This window comes from Erigeron canadensis, chromosome 7 (genome assembly GCF_010389155.1).
Source record: "Erigeron canadensis isolate Cc75 chromosome 7, C_canadensis_v1, whole genome shotgun sequence".
NCBI classification, from domain to species: domain Eukaryota; kingdom Viridiplantae; phylum Streptophyta; class Magnoliopsida; order Asterales; family Asteraceae; genus Erigeron; species Erigeron canadensis.
Window position 1 is genome coordinate 34979973 of NC_057767.1, and position 20903 is coordinate 35000875.

General features: G+C 33.0%; 2 protein-coding genes and 1 long non-coding RNA gene across 5 annotated transcripts; 1 reads left to right on the forward strand and 2 right to left on the reverse strand.

Moving 5' to 3' along the window:
• The first annotated feature begins 153 nt into the window (after nt 1-153).
• Nucleotides 154-5179, forward strand: LOC122608289. 3 transcript variants are annotated; one of them, XM_043781378.1, is made up of 8 exons: nt 154-1136; nt 1408-1617; nt 2264-2364; nt 2441-2810; nt 2933-3154; nt 3302-3381; nt 3487-3988; nt 4796-5179. In XM_043781378.1, exons 1-7 carry the CDS (start codon nt 375-377, stop codon nt 3959-3961), a joined length of 2220 nt encoding a protein of 739 aa, XP_043637313.1. In that variant the 5' UTR covers nt 154-374; the 3' UTR covers nt 3962-3988; nt 4796-5179. The 3 variants fall into 3 exon arrangements, with proteins under 3 accessions (XP_043637313.1, XP_043637312.1, XP_043637314.1); XM_043781377.1 differs by lacking the exon at nt 4796-5179 and having other exon boundaries at nt 155-1136; nt 3487-4033; XM_043781379.1 differs by lacking the exon at nt 4796-5179 and having other exon boundaries at nt 155-1136; nt 1435-1617; nt 3487-4033.
• A 610-nt stretch (nt 5180-5789) lies between these two features.
• Nucleotides 5790-6808, reverse strand: LOC122606637. The gene is made up of 2 exons (XR_006324968.1): nt 6758-6808; nt 5790-5968 (listed from the first exon to the last, which is right to left on the reverse strand). It is a non-coding gene; the product is annotated as an uncharacterized LOC122606637 (long non-coding RNA).
• A 6297-nt stretch (nt 6809-13105) lies between these two features.
• Nucleotides 13106-20903, reverse strand: LOC122607123 (ent-copalyl diphosphate synthase 1). The gene is made up of 15 exons (XM_043780041.1): nt 20792-20903; nt 20130-20183; nt 18953-19041; nt 18542-18848; nt 17968-18151; nt 17055-17269; nt 16822-16942; nt 16315-16427; nt 16000-16226; nt 15583-15698; nt 14670-14768; nt 14319-14567; nt 13950-14064; nt 13526-13720; nt 13106-13429 (listed from the first exon to the last, which is right to left on the reverse strand). Exons 1-15 carry the CDS (start codon nt 20901-20903, stop codon nt 13214-13216), a joined length of 2412 nt encoding a protein of 803 aa, XP_043635976.1. The 3' UTR covers nt 13106-13213.

Below are 20903 nucleotides of genomic sequence, written 5' to 3' on the forward strand. Positions count from 1 at the left end.
CAGCCACTCAATAGACTGGTGTAACATCGAATGTACATCCCTTTCAATATTAATTTTGGGACCACACATATGTTGATTGAATTATTATTTGTTTAACAAAATATATATAAAAACAGATTAAAATGTCATACTATATTACTATCTCAAGCTTTTGAATAGCAGTTTGTGCTTGATGTTACATTCTTTTTAGTCCTAGATCTTTAATTTATTCCAATCATCAATATAATGTCAGCATAAAAGAGTTTCAACACCTCAAAATCCCACTCCAAGACTTGATATCGGCCACCAATAACTTTGCCGACACTAACTGTATCGGTCGAGGTGGGTTTGGAAAAGTTTATAAAGGGGAACTTGTCCAGCCCGACGGGACCACTATGGTCGCTGTAAAACGCTTAGATAGTGCATTTGGCCAAGGAGCCCCAGAATTTTGGAAAGAAGTCATGTTACTTTCTCGTTACAAACATGAAAATCTTGTTTCACTATTAGGCTTTTGTAACGAGGGTCGGGAAAATATCCTTGTGTACGAGTATCTAGCTAACAGAAGTCTTGATCTGTACTTGAGTGGCAATGATCTTTCTTGGAATCAACGTCTTCTTATATGTATTGGGGCTGCACATGGATTACAATTCCTTCATCATCCCGCAGAGGGGAGTCAACAAAGAGTCTTGCACCGAGATATTAAAAGTGCAAATATCTTACTAGATCAAAACTGGAAACCAAAGATTGCAGATTTTGGTCTTTCCAAATTCGGACCTGCTAACCAACAATATACTTATCTTTTTTCGAACGCTGTAGGCACGATGGGGTATTGTGATCCATTGTATATGCAGACGGGCTACTTGACTAAAGAATCTGACATATATTCCTTTGGTGTGGTTTTATTTGAAGTTCTTTGTGGGAGACTTTGTGTGGAAAATTTTGAGGATATTCGTAAATTTTTGGCTATTTTGGCACGAAAATGCTATGAAGAAAAGAAACTAGACGCCATCATCCATACTAGTCTGAAAGAAGAAATTTCACCACATTGTTTGGAAAGGTTTTCAACTATTGCGTATCAATGTTTGCAGATAGATGGCACAAAACGACCATCCGTTGCAAATATAGTGGAAGAACTGGAAATTGCATTGCAATATCAAGTAAGATGTTTCCATCCGTTTCATTTATGATTAATTGGTTATCTGTGTGAAATAGTGAATTTAAAATTAGCTTATGATCCTAGTTTATCGAAAACTTGTAATACGTACAAACACTCGATCTCTTAGAAGTTAGTCGGCTAATGAATGGAAAAATGTAGATGGTTTGCTTGCCCGTGATAATGTCAGGTATATTATGGTATCGTTGGAAGCAATATCATAGTACTATGTTTAAAAATCACACTCAGCCCATTTTAAGCTGTACATTTGATAGGTGGAATATGATTTTGAGAAGGAACAGAAGTTGGAGCAACATGTAGAGATAGAGATAGACTATAACTCCGACAAATACTGGGAGACAAAGCTTCCAAGAGACTGGGAAGTGATGGTAAAGATGTTCAAGATTCCACATGCCATTTGTGCTATAAAAAAGGAACTGTTTGCTCATCTTCAAAAAGGACTTCTTTATGAAAAAGGCAACAAGGTTAAGGCTTCTCTGATCTACATTTCATTAACATGATCGATCATTTAAAAAACATCAAATTAGTTTTCAATCATATAAGTTTCCTTAATTTTTGAGATATGATTCAATGATTCTTATTGTAAAATATATTACGAGTAGTTAATTTAGACATGTAGGTTTAATGTTAGTTCGAGAATTAAATATGTAAAGTTGAGTTTTACTTGGAGTGCAAGTCAAGTAACCGAGAATGTCTAGGTGTCGAGTTTGTATTAGACTAGGAGTTCCCCGGTCGACTAAATTGTACCATCAAAAAAAACGAATTAAAGCTTGGTAAGTAAACAAGGATAATTCGGTCTCTCTCTTTCTTTTGTTGAGTCGCATAGAAACAAAAGGCAAAGTAAAGGGTGATATACAATTGGCTAGAATTGGAGTCGTCGGTTCGTGAGGAGAATTCACAACCATGTGCTTACATTAATTACAAAGTAATTAATTTAAGCAGCTCAAAGGTGTTTTGTATTATTTAGCTTAGTTAAGTTCGATATTGTTATGGTATTAAGCCTAATAAGAGTTTAACGGTTAAACTAAGGTTTTGTTTAGAGGTCTAAAATTCCTAACACTTATCATTTTATATCATGATAAATTTAAAATTGTAACTTTTTATCTGTAGTTCTTCTGGATAAACGATCACGGAAAGAAATGTGTATTGCTATCAGCAAGAAGCTTTCTAAATCTTGATCTGACGACATGGGTATTCCAACGTGATTTGAGGTATCACTTCCTCCTAGATGAGCTTTCCTCGTCAAACGTATCAAGAAAAAGGATGTTTATATACTTAAACTTGCAGATTTTCAAGGGTAGCCGAGTATCCTTATGGAGACCTATATGACATTAAGTGCCAAATAAAAACTAGCATGTTATCACTTGGTACCATGTATGCAGCTTGTTTGGTGTTCAAATATCGTGGAAAACCCATTGCGGACCAAGTACAATTTGAGATAATGAAAATTGAATGGAAGATGGGTGAGTTGAGTGTACAATCTACTCATTATGCAGAGCAACTATCGGACAACTGGTATAAGATAGAAATGTGGAACTTTACTAATCATTGGCGGGATGCTGATTTTGATATTCTCCTCGAGAAACTCTCATTTCTTCATGATCAAATGAAAACCGATCTCTTGATTCAAGGAATTGAATTTCAAGCCATAGAGATGGCAAGTTTATTTTTCCCAAACAAACTATTTTGGTCATCACTTAATTTCGTTTCAACCCATAGAGATTTGGAGCGAATATTCTTTTCTTCTTTTTTTTTTTTACTCAGTTACAATTTATGTAGGATGTGCGGAATGAAGATACTGAAGCATTTAGAAGTCTTTCTGTGACAAATGAAGGGGATATAGATACAGATGTAGACGCAAATGATATGTACTGGGAGAAAAAGTTGCCAGATGACTATGAACCTTATATTCAGATGTCGGACAAACCTTTGGACTACACCACAAAAAAGGAACTCTACCTCCACTTTTGTGAAGGTTTCCTATGCAATGATGGCGAATGGGTAACTCTCATCATCCTTCTAGCTCTTCTTGTGCTGAAAATTAATGAACAGAGTATTTAAATTATAAACAAATATCTAAGTTTCAATCTCTTGAAATCTTTGTTACAATTTTCATAATCTAACATTTTGCTGTTATATGTCTAACAGTTGTTATCGTTACACAAATCAACACGGGGGATATGTGTATTATGCTGTAGAATACATGATACATGGCAAGATGATTTGAGGTTTTGAATCTATGAACTACGTGTGATATATCAAACAAAAGTATTATGATGAAATTTGTATATTTTTTCCTCCAAGAGTTATGTCTAATATAATTCTCACAACAGGCCTCACTGCCGCTGCTTTACCTTTTATACGAGTCCGCACATGTTTTCACCTCAGCAGATCTACGCATGCTATCTTGTGTTCAAATTTCGAGAAAAACCCACTCAAACAGAGGATATTCTTTTGTTAACTGCCAAGTGCATACTGGATGATATACCTCAAGGTAGAATGTATGCATATATGGGTTATCCTCCGATGAATATACCGATCATCAAACCAAAGAATCATTATGGATGGCACGACTCATCAAATATACCAGCAAATCGAGGACGTGGGATGCTAAAAGGTCACACAGAGCATCTTGTTTATAGTAGGATTGAGGAAAGAAAGGATGGTTGGATGGAGCTCATGGTGTGTAAATCGTTATGCCACTTGGAGGATCATTCTAAGCTGGAGGTGTTTCTATATGATTTCGAGTGCTATACAGTTGAAACCTTGCATGTGAAAGGCATCGAGTTTAGGCCATGTATTGTTTGAAAGATCACTACAGAACAGTATTCATCTGTACGTGTAGCTTATATCGTACCTAGTGTAGCGTAATTTCATTAAGGTTTTGGTCATTAATACCCTTAATAGCTAGGAAAACCTTTTTGAAACGGGCATATTTTAAAGGTGTTTTATCAAATAAGTTTTCGAAAAAAAAAAATCATAAAACCAGTTAATCCGGTATTTGAAATACCGGATTTAAATTTTTCCCTCGAATCCGGTATTTGAAATACCAGATTCAAAAAGCAACATTGAATCCGGTATTTCAAATACCGGATTCGGACCATGTGTCAGTGTGATGTGACAGGAGCTACAGTGATGAAATACCAGATCCTTTTTTGGAGCTGACTTTTATCATCTTTTTGGACCATGCTATTTATTGTCACATCAAGTCTGTACCATCGTTCTGTACCAGGACCTATGGACCTATCTCTACTAATTTCCTAAGGTAAATGCTAGGTTCTCAAAAATGAATATAATAATGTATGTGATTTTCATATACTAAATCAAGCTATATATGGTTTCAGGCACGTAGGTAGGCTCCTGTCACATCACACTGACACATGGTCTGAATCCGGTATTTGAAATACCGGATTCAAAATTGTTTTTTTTAATCCGGTATTTCAAATACCGGATTCGAGGTCGAAAAGTGAATCCGGTATTTCCAAAACCGGATTAACTGGTTTTGTAATTTTTTTTTTTCAAAAACTTGTTTGACAAAACATCCTTAAAATATGACCGTTTCAAAAAAATGAGCTAGTCAGTTCTGGTTTTGTTTGTAACAAGTCACACAGTTTGAGCTAAATATATAATTCAACCAAACAGGAAACAGGTCAAATGGGTGCCGGAGGGTCAAGCAGGCTGAAACTTACCCGTTTCGTAATCCAAGTCATCCCATTCTAACGTGGACTTAAACTTCCCCGTTTTTACCCATACCCAGCCTGCCAAATAAGTGCCAATCTGTCACCCTGCTTGATCAAGTGATTTACCAAATGGCACACATGACTTCTGTTCAAATCTTGGCTACCATGTACTAGCAGTTAGGCCTTTCTACTGGCAATATATTGCTTTTATAGGAATGATGAGACGACCTTTCTACTACAGTTCACATTTTTAATAAGATAACAAAAATAAACAGTTGTAAGCATGCGCATATATATTACAGTTCACGGCTATGAAAATTATTTTTGTAAGTTAGTGACAAACTGGTGTATACAGAAACACATAATAAATATAATATATTGACAATTTGTCTGCCATTTTCTTCATCCTATCATTTCTATAAATTTGTTGCAAAAGTCATGGTCTATATATCTTATGCGGGAGGAACGCGAAGCGAACATCCCTGATCATTTAGACGAAAACAACTTTATATCCCAACTCATATGGAGCACGTACAAAAGATGAGCGCAACAGGTCCGACCCCAAAACCATATAGCAGTACGTACTGTAGGAAGGGTAGCCCATAAATCTAGCTATAGATTTATACTAGATTAGGCCGGATAGATTACACCTTTAACTAATCATTTACTAGCTAGCTAGCATAAGCTAGCTAACATGTACTCGTATTAATCTATACTTATACAAAACCATGACGACCTGTATTTCTCAATCCTATTTCATTTAGCTAGGCACTTTGTTGAATTGCCCTTATTAATTAGACTCACCTAACCAACAAATTAATATCCATCAAAGTCAAACTTTAACTAACTATACTGACTAGCTTCCAGTGACCAAACCTGTAACACCCCAACAAGGCGGAATCATGGGGTATCACAAGAAAAACACAGCACGACATGGAAATTATGTAGAGTGAGTCTAAATGCATAAAAAGGATCAAGTAATCCATACGAACCATTCAATAATGCAAGTATCTAGATCACACATAAGCATAACCCCTAATTCGGGAAATGAATCACGGATCCAAGAAGTCCAAGTCCAAGTCTAGCATGATCAAGCAATCCACCATCCAATACGTCTATGAGCTAACCTGTTCACCTGAAAAGTGTACTAACACGCGTCAACATAAAATTGGTGAGTTCGTAGGGGCAAGTAATAGGAAACAAGTGTGTCGGGATAACAACCGTTAACGATATACGAGGATTAGAATACCTAATCACGTTCCAAGGAAACCCTAAAAGGTTTCACATTATTACAATTCAACACATATCGGCACGACTTACATATATTTCAAAGGCATGTTCATTTCGGCATGACTTACATATATTTCAAATGCATGATCAACGGCATGACTTATATATATTTCAAATGCATGATCAACGTTACGTTACAACTAAGCATTCATATTCAATATACATGTTAAACAATATCGTTAACAACAAAGTTATGCCACAAATCGTGGCTTATCGTTATGCCATCAACATGGACTTAATCGTTATCACCATCACAAATCTATAATACATTAAGGGGGAAAATGTTATCATGCGAGATCCTATGTCCCGATCTTTATCAAAACGTTTTCCATCAATCAACAACACAATGCACATACACTTCTTACGATTCTAATTTCAAGGAATTATTGATGCTTATATATAGGGTCACCCGCAGCCTTCCCACCACATCTCCTATTCATTGAAAGTATAACCGTCTTCCATGTATGTACAACTACCCAAACCACAACAAGTATTCATAAACGGAAGCATAATTAACCGAGCAACAAGTCAATACGTTAATCAAACAATCAATCAATCGATTAAACGAAAATAACAAGCACGTACACTTTTCAGCCCGAATCTCAATTGAGTAGGGAGGGTTTACGAAACTCACCTTGATTGGATATGCAAGCTAAGTACAAGTTATAATCGAGTTATAATGTCCAACAATCGCTTAGTGTGCACCACCTATAAACATATACATTACAAATCACGTGTCAAACCCTAAGTAGGTTTTAGAAAAGCAAATCAACCTTAGAGGACAATTGGGACTTAACTCGGTTACGTCACAACCCTAAAGTGTCTTATTGGTTCAACCGAATATGAACAAGGACACTTTATCACATCATTTTTGAAAATGTCAGTGGATTCAAGATATAAGGATTATACCATGATAAAGTAGACTCTCTCACGATTCCATCAATAGGTCATACACCTAAAACGGACTTACGGTTCAAAAGTTATAAGCGTTTGAAGTTGGCAAAAGAAATTGTTCGGGCAGCAAGTTCTCACTGCACCGCAGTCAAGACCAGGGAGTCCCACTGCGCCGCAGTGAAACCAAAAACTCCAAAAATGATCAGGGGGAAGCTACTGCGCCGCAGTGGTGGCTATCCCACTCCACTGCGTCGCAGTGGCCAATATCTGAAGCCAAACAACAGCAGAACAGCAACAAGAACGAACCCAAACCCAATTTTTGACATCCAAATCGACTTGTGGTGTTTCAAGACTCGTTTTTAGGCTCAAACAAACATCATTAAGTATAACTAAACATGTTTCATCAATCAAATCCAAACCCATAACACAATTACATGTCCAAATCGTTCTTGACCCAAATCAACCCTAATGAAACCCTAATTTGACCCAATTCAAGTTTTAACCCGATTTCGACCAAAGGTTTCTTAGACATGACTAGTAATGAAGTTTTAAACATAAAAGGGGAGATTTAAGATGAGTTTCACTTACCAAATCTTACACCAAAAGCTCAAACCCGTTTTTGACCCGAAAGTGAAGATTTCTTGCATCTTGAAGTTCAAAATTTTGATATGTTATTAAGATGATGAAGATGATGAAAACCCCTAACAATTTCTTGCTTAAAATTCAATAAATGTGACGATTTTCTAGAGAGAGAGAGAGAGTGTGTGTGTGTGTGTGTGTGTTCTTTCATTTGAGAGAAAAAAGGGAAGAAAGATAGGGTAGAGAGAGAGAGTGAGTGAAGAAATGAAAAGGGAAAGGAAGGGGGGAAGGGAGTTGGGGGCCGGCCTATAGAGGTCCAAATGTGGCTCTCGCTCCGCTAACTTCGACCAATAGCTATTTGTTACCCATTTAAACGCTAAAACGAGACCGTAAACATAATCTAACTCAACGTTACGTTAAAACATGTCACAACGTTCCGGAATTTATCACTTAATCATACCTTAAATTTTGTTTCGTTAAAAGTCAACATAGGTCAAAAGTCACGAATGTTACAATATCAATTATAAACCATCCTTTATTACACTACACATTAATTCTTCTGGCCCGGTTTTGAACAGGCCAGTGCAACATGTTCAGTTGAGCATTGATTATATATAACCCCATGCATATATGCACATCCGTTATATTTTAAACTCTTCTCACTTTCGTAGTACTTGTACTTTTTAATTAGGCCATTGAAAAACGGGCGGCCGGTTTTTGTGTACACGCGGTGCCTAATTAAATCCTTGATCAATTTAACTATTCATCGATCCGTAGTTCACATGCATGCCATTATCGGTTAATTAGACGGTTATCTATCTCAAAGTTAAAAAAAATTGGACACTTCTATGTAAACTACTACATACTGTAATAATTAAGAACTGGAGACTTTGCATCATTAATTCTTGAATTGGATAAGGACCTTGCATGCATGCATGTTCAAATCATAACGAGATGTTAGACACGTACTATACATACAAAGAATTATGATTTATGAAATTAATCGAATTATCTATTTAGATCTGACACGGAAAACTAATGTGTACTTATTCTTGGTGTCAAAAGGTGTAATACTTTAATACTTGTCTATGTTGACCAAATGCATTAGTTTACTGAACCAGTGTATAACCGAAATATTAGTCCCCAAATTTATCAAAATATGATAGCATCAATTTAAAAATAAATAAATAAATAAAAATTGACCTCTATATGATGTGGCCCATAATGGTTCAGGCCCTTTTTATTCGTACTCACACACTCGATCACTGTTTGTATGTTATGTATTTTAAAGTAACAGAGGGATGAAAAAATGAAAGGAAAAATAAAAAGCTAGAACTTTCATAAACTAATAGGCTATATAGATAGCCCAATGAACACACGTGAAAGTGTGAAACAACCAACCAAAAATAAACTGCCAACTCCCTAAAACATGGATCACTCCTTCACTTGCTTTGTCAAAACTAATCCTACTCAACCCACAATACTAGACATTTTGAGAACATAGGCCCGTTTACTTTTTGTTTAATAAATATAATAGTTAAAAAATTTATAATAATTAAGTCGAATTTCGTGTTTTCTTTTTTACTTAACGAGCATGATATCCGCGCAATGCGATGGCAGTAGTGGGAAAGACGGTCTGCTTTATTAGGAATTTTAGGTAGTTACGTAAAGTAGAAAAAAAAACAAAAAAATCCAAGGGCAAATAAGGTATTTCAAAGACAGATATATTTAATAAGGGGGGGGGGGGGAATTTGCTTTATTAGGAAGTAGAGATAAACAAAAATAACAGTTAATTACATATCATTTACTTAATACATACAGACATTACTTATATATTCAGTCACTTAATACACTCACGACCAACTATTTATCAAGATTAACCCATAACAGCCCACTTCTTCCGGTTGGCAACAAATGAGACTATTTGGTTTTTTGACATTTGGCATACTGATTTGGTACCAGTACCGAAATAAGTCGATCATAGTGAAGTATCGGTCCAAGTACTCTTTAAAAATAAAAAAAATACTATTCCGGTCCAAGTAACACTGCTATATAACCACTATTTGATAAATCACCACAAGTTAAAAGAAGCTAGCCCAATTAATATTGCTGAAGATAGAAAAGGATTCTGAGTTCCGACATTAATTTGTTTGTTGGAAAACGATAGTGGGTAAGCCCATTTATTTATTTTCCAACGCGAAAATGTTAATACGAGTAATATATAGCTATCAAACCTTAAATTTCTTGTTCTATTATAAACGTAAGTTAATTTGTGTATAAAAAATAGTAGCTATATGCGATAATTTGCTTAAATAATAATAATAGTAATATTCTAGCTTGATTTTTAAGAGAAGGACATTTGATTTACATTCTCCTCAAAACTTGAAAACTAAAAATATATTTTTCTACAAATCATGTTTATATTTATTTATTTTTGGTTATAAAGTTAATTTTCATTTTAAATTTACTATGAGAAACTTAGTCATTTTTATATAAAATATATAAACAATATGCTTAAGTAAAACCAAAATACAAAAATGTACAGTAATATGGAGAAAGATAAAATATTAATCAAAGAATAATACACATAGGTTTTTAGTTTAAAATAATGATATTTTTATTTAAAGACAAAAAAAACTAATTTATTATTATTGTTGTTATTTTTTTATCTTACTATACCAGTAGTGATGAATAGTTTTCATCAAATATAATTTCAATTTCCAAATAATGAAATGGAGGTGGCGGCGATGGTGGTGATGTAACGCTGAAGGTGGCGGTGGCGACGGTGAGTTGTGAAAGTTATTGACATAATGTGACTATGATGTATAATGCATAAGAATGTGTACATTGTTGAAATTTAAAATAATATTGAAATTTTAAGTTTAATATTGAAAATCAAAAGTATATTTTCTTTATAATATAGTACGAGGGATAGTGTCCACGCATTGCGGCGGTGAGATGATAGGGGTGATAGGTCAAGTCAAAAAGAATGATAGCCAGATGCCTTAACCGTACAAGCTCTGCCCTCGGAATTAAAAATTCGTCGAAAGTATATCAAATGACATCTGTAATCAAAAAATATGAAATTTTAAGAACACCCATACAATTTTTATAATTTATCAATATGCAGTTTTTGAGATAAAAGATTTTGAATGGATTAAAGTAGTAAAATGATTTATGGAGGAGAGAGATAAAAATGAATGGTTGAGATTTGAGGAGAGAGAAAAATGAATGGTTGAGATTTAAAGGTATTATAGGTATATTAGGTAGAGATGTTTAAATTAGTGAATAAAGAAAAAAGGTAATTTAAATAGTTCAATTACTTAATTAAGATTTAAAAAAAAATGACAAAATACTTTATAAGATAGTTTTAGATATTGAAAAAAATGACAAAATACTTTATAAGATAGTTATATATATATATATATATATAGGTATTTGGGGGTATTTTTGGGATATTGAAAAAATTGTTTGAATATGAAAATAAATTTGTAGTTTGTATTATAAGAGAGTTTAGACATGTAGATCATAAATGATGGATTATAAAGAAAATAAAGGAACAATATCCCATAAAATTTTTTCCACTAGGTTGATTGCCATAAAATTGTGAAATTTCTTCTGTTGAAAATTAAAAAAATGTTAATGGACTTGATAATTTTAAGCTCAACTCTACATTTTTCAACTCGAATCGACACTTTATAACTCAAACTCAACCCGACTTGACAATTTTGTGGAAAATGTATGGTGAGGTGAAGGATGTTCTATGAAAAACATATTGATGTGGGTGATGAGGTGGATGTTGTCCATCCATGGGTATTTATGGGAAAAGATGGTGTTTGTGTGTGTATTAATTGTTTGCATATATTAAGAAGGTTTAGAATATGTGAGTTTCGTATACTTAAGCTTAGGTATAAAACCCTTAAATATTAATTTTTTAATTTATATAAAAAAATGGAATTAATCATTTATTTAATATTATACATTAAATAATAAGAAGTTGGTATGTAGAAGATTTCATATCTAAGCTTATATACATAACAGTTACATATTTACTTTTTTATATTATTTTGGGTGTTTGCGATAAAGATGAATATATTATTGTTTTGAATAAAAATTAAACTAAGATTCTTAAAAGTCGAAGATCTTGACCATTTAATAAAAATCAATGGTCAAAATATAAAAATTATCAAATTATCTTTAAATCTTAACCTTTGATTTTAATCTAGTAATTAAAAAAAAATCAATTTTACAAGTAAAGTTGTTTCTTTAAAAGATCCTCATCGATCCTCATCAATAAAAGTTATTGTGGGTAAAATGTATGTAATTAAAACTGATATGTTGTTTAAACTATTTTTATAAATGACTAACATGTACTCGTAGCCTCGTAGGTAGTCTTACACTTTAGTTTTTCTTAGAGATACTTTGTTGTGCTATTGGTTGTGGTGAAAAATTAAGAAGAGGCCTACATGACTGCACTTTGTCACAAAAGTATTTGTCATTTTGTGATAATCAACATATGTGACTTTTTATCTAGTTCAGTCAATCCTTATCCCGGTTGCCGATTCTTTTTTACTTACAAAAAGGTACTCGTACTACATTAAGTTAGAATGAACACACGAGCAAGTGTTTTGTCAAACCAACTTGTTCAAACCTACTTCTTAGTAGATTCTAAGTTTTAAACTTGAAACTAATAATTTCTTCCCAAAATATCTAACTACTTATATACCTTTAGGATTAAATATTATTTTAATTAGAACAGACTTTTTTTTTAACAATTAATTCTACACTATTCCTACTTTAATATACACAAAAAAAACCAAAAAATATCATTGTCAAGTTTGAACTTTGACCATCTTCTCAAGAGACTAAAGCTAGTCTATACTAAAGTGAGCTAAACTCATCTTGACAATTATAACAGTTTAAAGGGAAGAATATATTGTTATATTGCTATGTCAGTTATATTTATCCTTTTATATATATATATATATATGAATCTAAAATCTTATCACTTATCTTATAAACTTTTTTACCGGTCAAAACAACATATCTTGTAAGGAAAGGTTATGACACGAACATGGCATGGGGCCGAATGCAATCTGTCATGGTTATGTAGTGTCGGATTCGATGATCTACCACTTTGAGTAAAAAGAAGCTTTGAATGAATATGTTCTTAAAAGACACAATGCCCCATGCATCATCCACCACAATGCCACCAAATTAAAACATTTGTGCCTCTCCCATACATACATCCACTAAAAACTTTTGATGCATAATATATGGCTTGTTAATTAGTTGCAAGTCTCATCAACTCACTCCTAACCAAAAGTTGCTTCTATTTTTGACTACAAGACAATCCAAATTTTTTATGTGTTACTTTCATGGCTTGTTGCTCCAGTTTTGCCAATACCATTTCAAATACTATATAATAATACTCATCAAACATTTTTGGTGTTTAATATATCTATATCTTTTGGGTAATACTATATGTAATATCATGAAAAATCTTGTATATGGTATAATCCTTTAATTTTTCACACATTCATGATTCATGCATATTGCTTTTGAACATGATATATGCAACAACTAGCTAGCTAGGGACTTAAATTATCACTATTTGTCATACTACATTTTCGAATAGTACTTTAGAGATGTGAGCATCGATTGTCTCTGGATCACAGTAGGCCTTGTAGTATAAGGTTCTTGCGACAGTCAGGAATGTCTGTTTTAGATCGCGATCAAGGCCTTCTGGTGAGTTGCTCAACACAAGTTGCACCAGTTCTTGCATTTCGGAATCTATCGCCGTCTTATAAGTAGTCCCATTAGTGCAATTCTCCTGCATATACAAAAAAGATTTGCATGTCAAAACAATTGAATAAGCAAAAAAAGAGTCTTGACTACTGAATACTAAACGGGTATGTAACAACTATACCTTCAAGTCATGGAATTGCGATATTTCAAGACAAACTTTATTAGTGAGTGTTAAAAGGCGCTGGTATTGAGGATGAGCCACGACTTCTTTTGATACCCATTTCCCGGCAGTCATGTTTATCGTTTGTACTATCAATTCGGCTTGTCCTTCAGTCATGTCTACTCCTTCTTGCCACTTTGCCAACCACATCTCCCACTACATCCAAATGACATAGAAACATGAATTTAAGAGCGACCCGCTAATTAAAGAGACAACCATTTTACATGCATAGAAGAGAGGATACGCACGCAAAAAAAATTAGACATACACAACATGTATAAGTAGATCACTACACGGTGTAAATCGTGTAAAATTGTATTCATAGTGTATGGATACATTTTTTTTTGTACACATATTATTTCTCATATAAGATATGTTAGCTTACAGCATGGTGAAGCTGCGGGTGGATGTCTCTTTTGTGAACCATTAGCGCATCCAACGCAATCTCATGCAGAGTCCCCTGCAGTGCCACCATCACCTCGTGCCATGGTTTCCCATTTCTGTATAGCAAAACAATACGAATGACACACACGTAGAAAGTAATACTCTAGATTATAGTGAAGCAATATAGTTTTAAGCGGTATAGCAATATAGTTTCCCATTTCTACACAGTTAGGCGCAGCTTTTTGCGCGCCTACCTGCTATTATGATGTAATTGGCATATTAATTGTGAAATATACATTAATTTTTATCCAAGTTTATTAAATTTTCTTTAATAAACTAGATAGATATATAGTGAAGAAATCACACATACTTGGAGTTTTGGAGGGGGATGGATGTGTTTCTGAACTCTTCAATAAAAGCTCTCTTTTCCTCTTTTGAGAGCTGTGGCGAATCAAAGAATGAGGAAATGGTGTCGACTAATGTGGTGGTTTTAGCCCACGCTATTCGCACATTGAACTTTTCTCGCTCAAATAGGTTGGCCGCAGCTAGGTAGTAGGACACCAAAAGGCTCCTCATGTCGCTCGTTCCAAATTGTTCGATACCAAAATCAGTATACCATCTAAGTACAAAGTAAACATATTTGTCAGGATTAACTTTCTTTTAAAAGCATATAACATATTAATTACATGATATAAAAAAATAATAATAATAACGGACTTACTGCTGCATAGTGTTCCATTCGATCTGATGCATGACTTGACAGTTATGGTAGTCCACTTTAGCCAATTCCAGATACGTGTTGTTGCTCACCTTTCCCATTCTGTATTTTTCATATATACATATATAATGGTTCATTTTATGTCAAAAAAAATATACATAAATGTGAGACTCATATATCAAACAATAGTAAAGAAAAATACGAGTAATTATTTAATTACATCACTAATTAGTTACAAAATTTCTTTTTCAATGCATATTTAGACGGGGTGTGAATCGACCACCCCGACTTATAAATTAGCAGAACGTACATGTTTTATTGAAAGGGTTATAAATGTTGACCGTTGACGTGTTTATGACATATCCAAACATATAAGAATTTAATTAATGATAATGTTAATATGTTAATTACGGGTCATGTCAGGCGGGTTCAGGAACAGCATGCCACGGCTACATACAAATCTGATTGGATCATACATGGATTCTTAATGGGACCCGGGAAAATCTTCCAAATTTGACGGTGTATATAATTCAAATGTGTGTCCGTATATCAAAGAGATATATAAATAATCTAATTATAAGAACGGACATTGCAGATACAAGTCCCAATATTATTTGTTTGATTGTACTTATCTTAAGCGACAACCAAAACTACATGTGTAATATAGCAGATCCAAAATTTAGCAAAATTCGAAAAGGTGCATGTGAATATGTAAATTAGTACGTACTAGACTATGCTAATTAAAAGAAAAATGCCTTAAGCTAGTACGTTTTATAAAATTAAACACAAGTAGATTTTTATAAATAACCAAGTAGCGCCCCTTGAGATGTTAGAAACGTTTCAGTTACCCTGGATACTTAACTATATATGTGGTTTAATTATGTTCACAATTATATGTAATGATCGATAATAATACCTATATAAAGTTTTCCCGATCCAAACATCATCCTCGCCACCATATTGCTCCAAGTAAAATCTTGTCTCGAGTCGAGGTAAGCTTGCATACCATGGCACGTCCAGTGCATATCCGACCTGTTAATTGGTTCATAATTAAGTTTCAACTTAGTTGCCATATATAGTCTTATAAAAATATATATAATTGCTACCAAATTAATTAAGAAGGTACATTAATTTTGTGACTAAATCTAGAGACAATTTAACTGCCTTAAGTTTCAACTTAGTTGCCATATATAGTTTTATAAAAATATATATAATTGCTGCCAAATTAATTAAGAAGGTACATTAATTTTGTGACTAAATCTAGAGACAATTTAACTGCCTGTATAAAATAAAAACACAAAAAAATGTTTGTAAATGATGTTTGTATATATACCTCGCCAGGCAAGTCCTTGGCAATGATCCATTTATCAAGAAGCTCGTTTGCTGACTGCTTCTCCTTCAAATAGTTACACGAAAAGTTCTTGGCGTCATTTAGAATTTTCTCACCGGGGAAGAGCACTTGTGAAGCCCTATATAAGTTAAACATTCCAGTTACAGCTTGTGTTGACTGTCCGCGAAAGCACACAAATTTACCATCTTTCTCAAATTGTCGAAATACATCTGCCACCAAAAATAGAAACTAATTAATATCGAATTTGTCAAAAGAGACATTGATCATATATATATCTACAAAAGCTTGATAACAAACCCGGAGTAACTTCATATCCGTGCATTCTCATAATCCTAAATGCCATCGCGGTGTCATCAATATCTTGTACATTCGAGTTTTTTGCCCAACAAATCCCATCCTTCGTCCAATAACTGGTTCATTCAAATTCGGCACAAAATAGTGTTAATACCATTCTTTAGTGTCGGAGGGTTTGATATGGTATGTAGTTAATTAAGACCATATCTATCTCTACAACTTGATTTAATTATATTTAGTGTAAACTTTTTTTAATGTATTGTCTTTGTCATATGTGCACATTTATAAGCGTGAAAACAAGAAATTGGAAAGTCTTTTAACTGTTTTCCTAGCTGTACCAAATATTGTTCATGCAAATAAGGTGACAGATAAATATGTCCATATACGAAGATATAGATAGATATGTGAATTTGTCACAAACAAATACTTCATGCAAAACTATGTGAAACTTTCTACAAAAAAATGAAAACATTCCACTCAAGGTTTAGTTTTTAATTACAAATTGCATACCTATGGATAAATGCAACGCAATCCTTGATCTCTGGTTCGAAATAACGAGATATTCCAAGTCGTTGAAGGCGATCAACGACCCAGATATGTTCAAAAAGATCCACTGGATAGACATTGGGTACTACAAGTAAGATCAAGGATACAAATTTGATTAAATTCCATGATTAGCAACATTTCTTTTTATAGAACAATAACAAAAAAAAGTTCCATGCATTGAATTAAACCATACATACCTCCACCATTGAATTTGGTAACCGTATTTGTAAGATATTGAAGACACTTTTTATCTTTTGTTTGCATAAGTGCAAAAGCAGTAGATGATGGAGAAAAGAGAAATGATCCATCTTTGCACTGCAATGTTAGAAGCTTTTTCCAATCCAAATTCGGCATTCCTTCCAAACTATGAAGTAAAGTTGTAGGCACTTTGTGCATTATGTCCTTCGGAATCCTATTGTCACAAAAAAACATAGTAACTATTTTCGTACTTCTTTGTTGTCTAGTAACGACATTAATAACTATAGCAAATCGAGTTGAAATAACACAATCGAAATTATTGGTTGAGATAAAAACTTGTAATTTATTTGTTCAAGTAATTAATTAAATTGGGTTACGCTGGATCGATGATCAATTTAGAATTTTTCACCGACAATGATCGTTATGACGGCCAGTGTAGCCTGGGGCCTGCTTTGTGTAGGTATTTTAGCTATCGAAAGGGTATTGTAGATAATTCAAACAATTAGGTGACAAAATAGTACTCTAATAGATTAGAGGAGTAACATATGGATATCAGATTTTTTTATTTTTTTTTTTTATGAAATTAAGAAGGATTTAATACTATTATAAATAAAGAGAATTGAAAGGTTGAATGCATTAAACAAATCTTTTAATGTAGATGATGTTGACTATCCAACTATTTTAGTATTTCTTTTTTGTAATCTTTCCTCTTTGATTTAGGCTCTAACCAATTTCTTTACCTTTTTTGTTTTGTTTTCACACATTAGACTAACCATTTTCTTTCAACTTTTTTGTTTTTTTTTTACACATATTCAAGATTAGACTGTGTTAATATTTAGACTAGTTATTAAGAGGTTTAATTATATACAATATATTCTTAATGTTTCTTGTTTAATATAGTAAACTACTTACTTTTTGAGCTTTAAATTCCGCATCGCATAGATTTCATTCAAGGCAGGAGTATTCTCAGGGACTTCAATATCAAGCTTCCTTGCAATGTCAATGAGAGAAGGGAATGCTACTTCGAAACCAATTGGCATATGTTCCATATTCTCATCTTCAAGTTTACTTATGTTTTCTTTTAGAAATTCAACTCCTGCATTAGTAGTCATAGATTTTTAAAGTCAATAGCAACACAAAAGGCATTGATAGATAGATAAAGGTTGCATAAATATCTAGTAAATCCCAAGGTCTCTACGTACAACAAAATTCTACTCGTGAAGAAAATTTATGTGTTGATTCACATCTTTCTCCATATAATTGTATAATTATTTAATACTCGTAAATAATACATTAAAAGTTTGATGATCTTGACTGATTTTGTAAGATATATATATATATATATAGTACTCATAATAAAATAGAATGATGCGGCATATTTGAACTAGTCTGGGCATATTGCCACTTAAGTAATTTGCTCGCTAGGCTAAATGCTCAACGGATATTTACATGTAATAATATAAATAATAATGGTCGCAAGAAATACCTTTTTGGCATTTACTAGGATGAACGTTCCAAGATGTTAGCGCAATAATACAAGCCAGGGTATTAATAATTCTATCATGAGCCGAAAATAACAGATGGTCACCCCAAGACCCGTCAGGGAGTTGATTGTTTATAATCCACTCCAAACTTGACGGAAACTGGGGGTGACCACTTCCATTAACATCTTCTACGAGTGCAACCCAAGCTGTATCATAAGCCGACACAGTTATATCTCCATCATCCATTGAACCCAACATCGCTTTAATTCTCTCAATGGAATCCTTGATTATTTCACTTGGATACAAAATCTGTGAATATCAAGCAACATTATATATGACAACACACAAGTTAGAAGAAACAAAATAGTATAACTCTAAAAGTAGAAAGTTAGAATTTAAAGTACAAAACGCACCTTATCTACTGTGTCCAAGTCATCCTCCACATTTTCTGTCCTCCAGTTGATATATGGCAAATCTTTTTCGTGAAGTAAATCAAGGTACTCTGTACCCACTTATACATGATTAACAATAATTATAGTTTAGAATACGTTACAAACATTATTACATAATCTCAAACGATTTGCAGATGAAAGTCCCATGAATAGTTGATAACAAATCATTGGTCATTTGAAAATATGTTTTTTTGTGAATGGAATATTACACAACTAATTAACAAGCATAAAATGACGTGTATATTTATATTCAAGGATAAAACTACAATGAGGTGTAAATATCTACTTTCCTAGTTTAAACCTTAAGATATTTTTTAAGTGTATCTTGAAAGTCAACCTAGCTTCAAATATATAAAAGTAAAAAATACTCGTAGAATTTTTATTAAAATGAGGTGTAAAATTTACTATATTTGTTTAAAAACATTTTCATCTTTCATATAATTCGATATTAAAGTTATAAACAGCTATTTCCTAATTTACCCTTCAAAAAATTTTTAAAGTTTTATCTTAAAAGTCAACCTAGCTTCAAATATATAAGAGTAAAAGAGATTTATACTAGCGTAACTATCATAAATTTAAATCCATAAATTTTGCATAAGTCATGTTATTTTATATATATTTTTTTTTCTCTCATTTTGAAGCATAATCTTTACCAATTCGGCTAGCCTTTTATTTCTCTTTTTAAATAGGCATTAAATCTACATGCATAATCATAGATAAAAACTAGAACTTGCGCACTATTGATAAGGTTTCTGTATCTTAGGGTAATTTCGTTAATCTTGAGTTTCATTTTCGACATGTATTCAATACTTTAGGAGCCGAAAAGTGAGCAGAGTATTTAATTTGCAGAGTAATTAAGAGAGAAAAGAACTCACGACCTATTAGTTGACAAATTAAACGGAATTCAAAATGCGTGTTTTAATTTTGTAACATGCATATGTATGCGCTTGAAATCAAATCACTTCCATTTTAGACATTCGGACAGTCTAGAAGTACAGTAGAGTATTTTACCGAAAAAGAAAAAAAAAAAAAAAAAAAAAAAAAAAACTCACGACCTATTAGTTGACGGGTTACATCAAATTAAATATCATACGGAAATTAACCAAATAACTTGTGAGTTTTTTTGATGGATATATACCTTCTGTGCCAGACTTAGATACGGCTTTGCACCGGCTTTTGCTGGTTCTAACAACTACACTGCTTCCTGAAAAAAAAAAAAAAAATCTTGTTAGAAAGTAATTAAATTAAAAATGAAATGATTTAATTTTGATCTACAATAAATTAAATGTATAACATACTTATATGGAGTGTTAAGAAGAGAAAAAAGAAAAAACTGATGAATTGAATTCATAATAATGAGTGTTAATATTATAACATGCATTTAAGTGCTTGAAATCAAAGCACAATAGAATAAAGTAGCAATGATAACGGTTGGTCATCATTTTTACTACATCTTCAAATATTAACATTGAGATCCAACGCATGCGCATATATAGATATAGATATATCATCCCAAAGAGATAAAATTATATATAGCTAGCTAGCTAGCTAGCTAGCTAGAATTATATATCTTGTAACTAATTATATATCAATAAGCACATAAGTTAAAGAAACATGCATGACGTTTTATGTGCAAATGAGTCGAAAGATACGACAAGTATAAAACGGTTTAATCTATCAGCATTAATTTATTTAATGTACATATATAGAGATATACTCCTAGCAAAATGTATTTTTGTGCATGTCTTTATATAGTGATAAAAATGAAGAAATTATTAATAGAGAGAAAGGTGGAATAACCGATGGAGCGATTGATGATGAGGGGAGGAAGACGGTGATAAGAAGTGGCGGACGGAGAGGAGCGGTGGTGGAAGGTGGTGGTGGTCGGAGAGAAGATGGTCGTCAGCTTCAT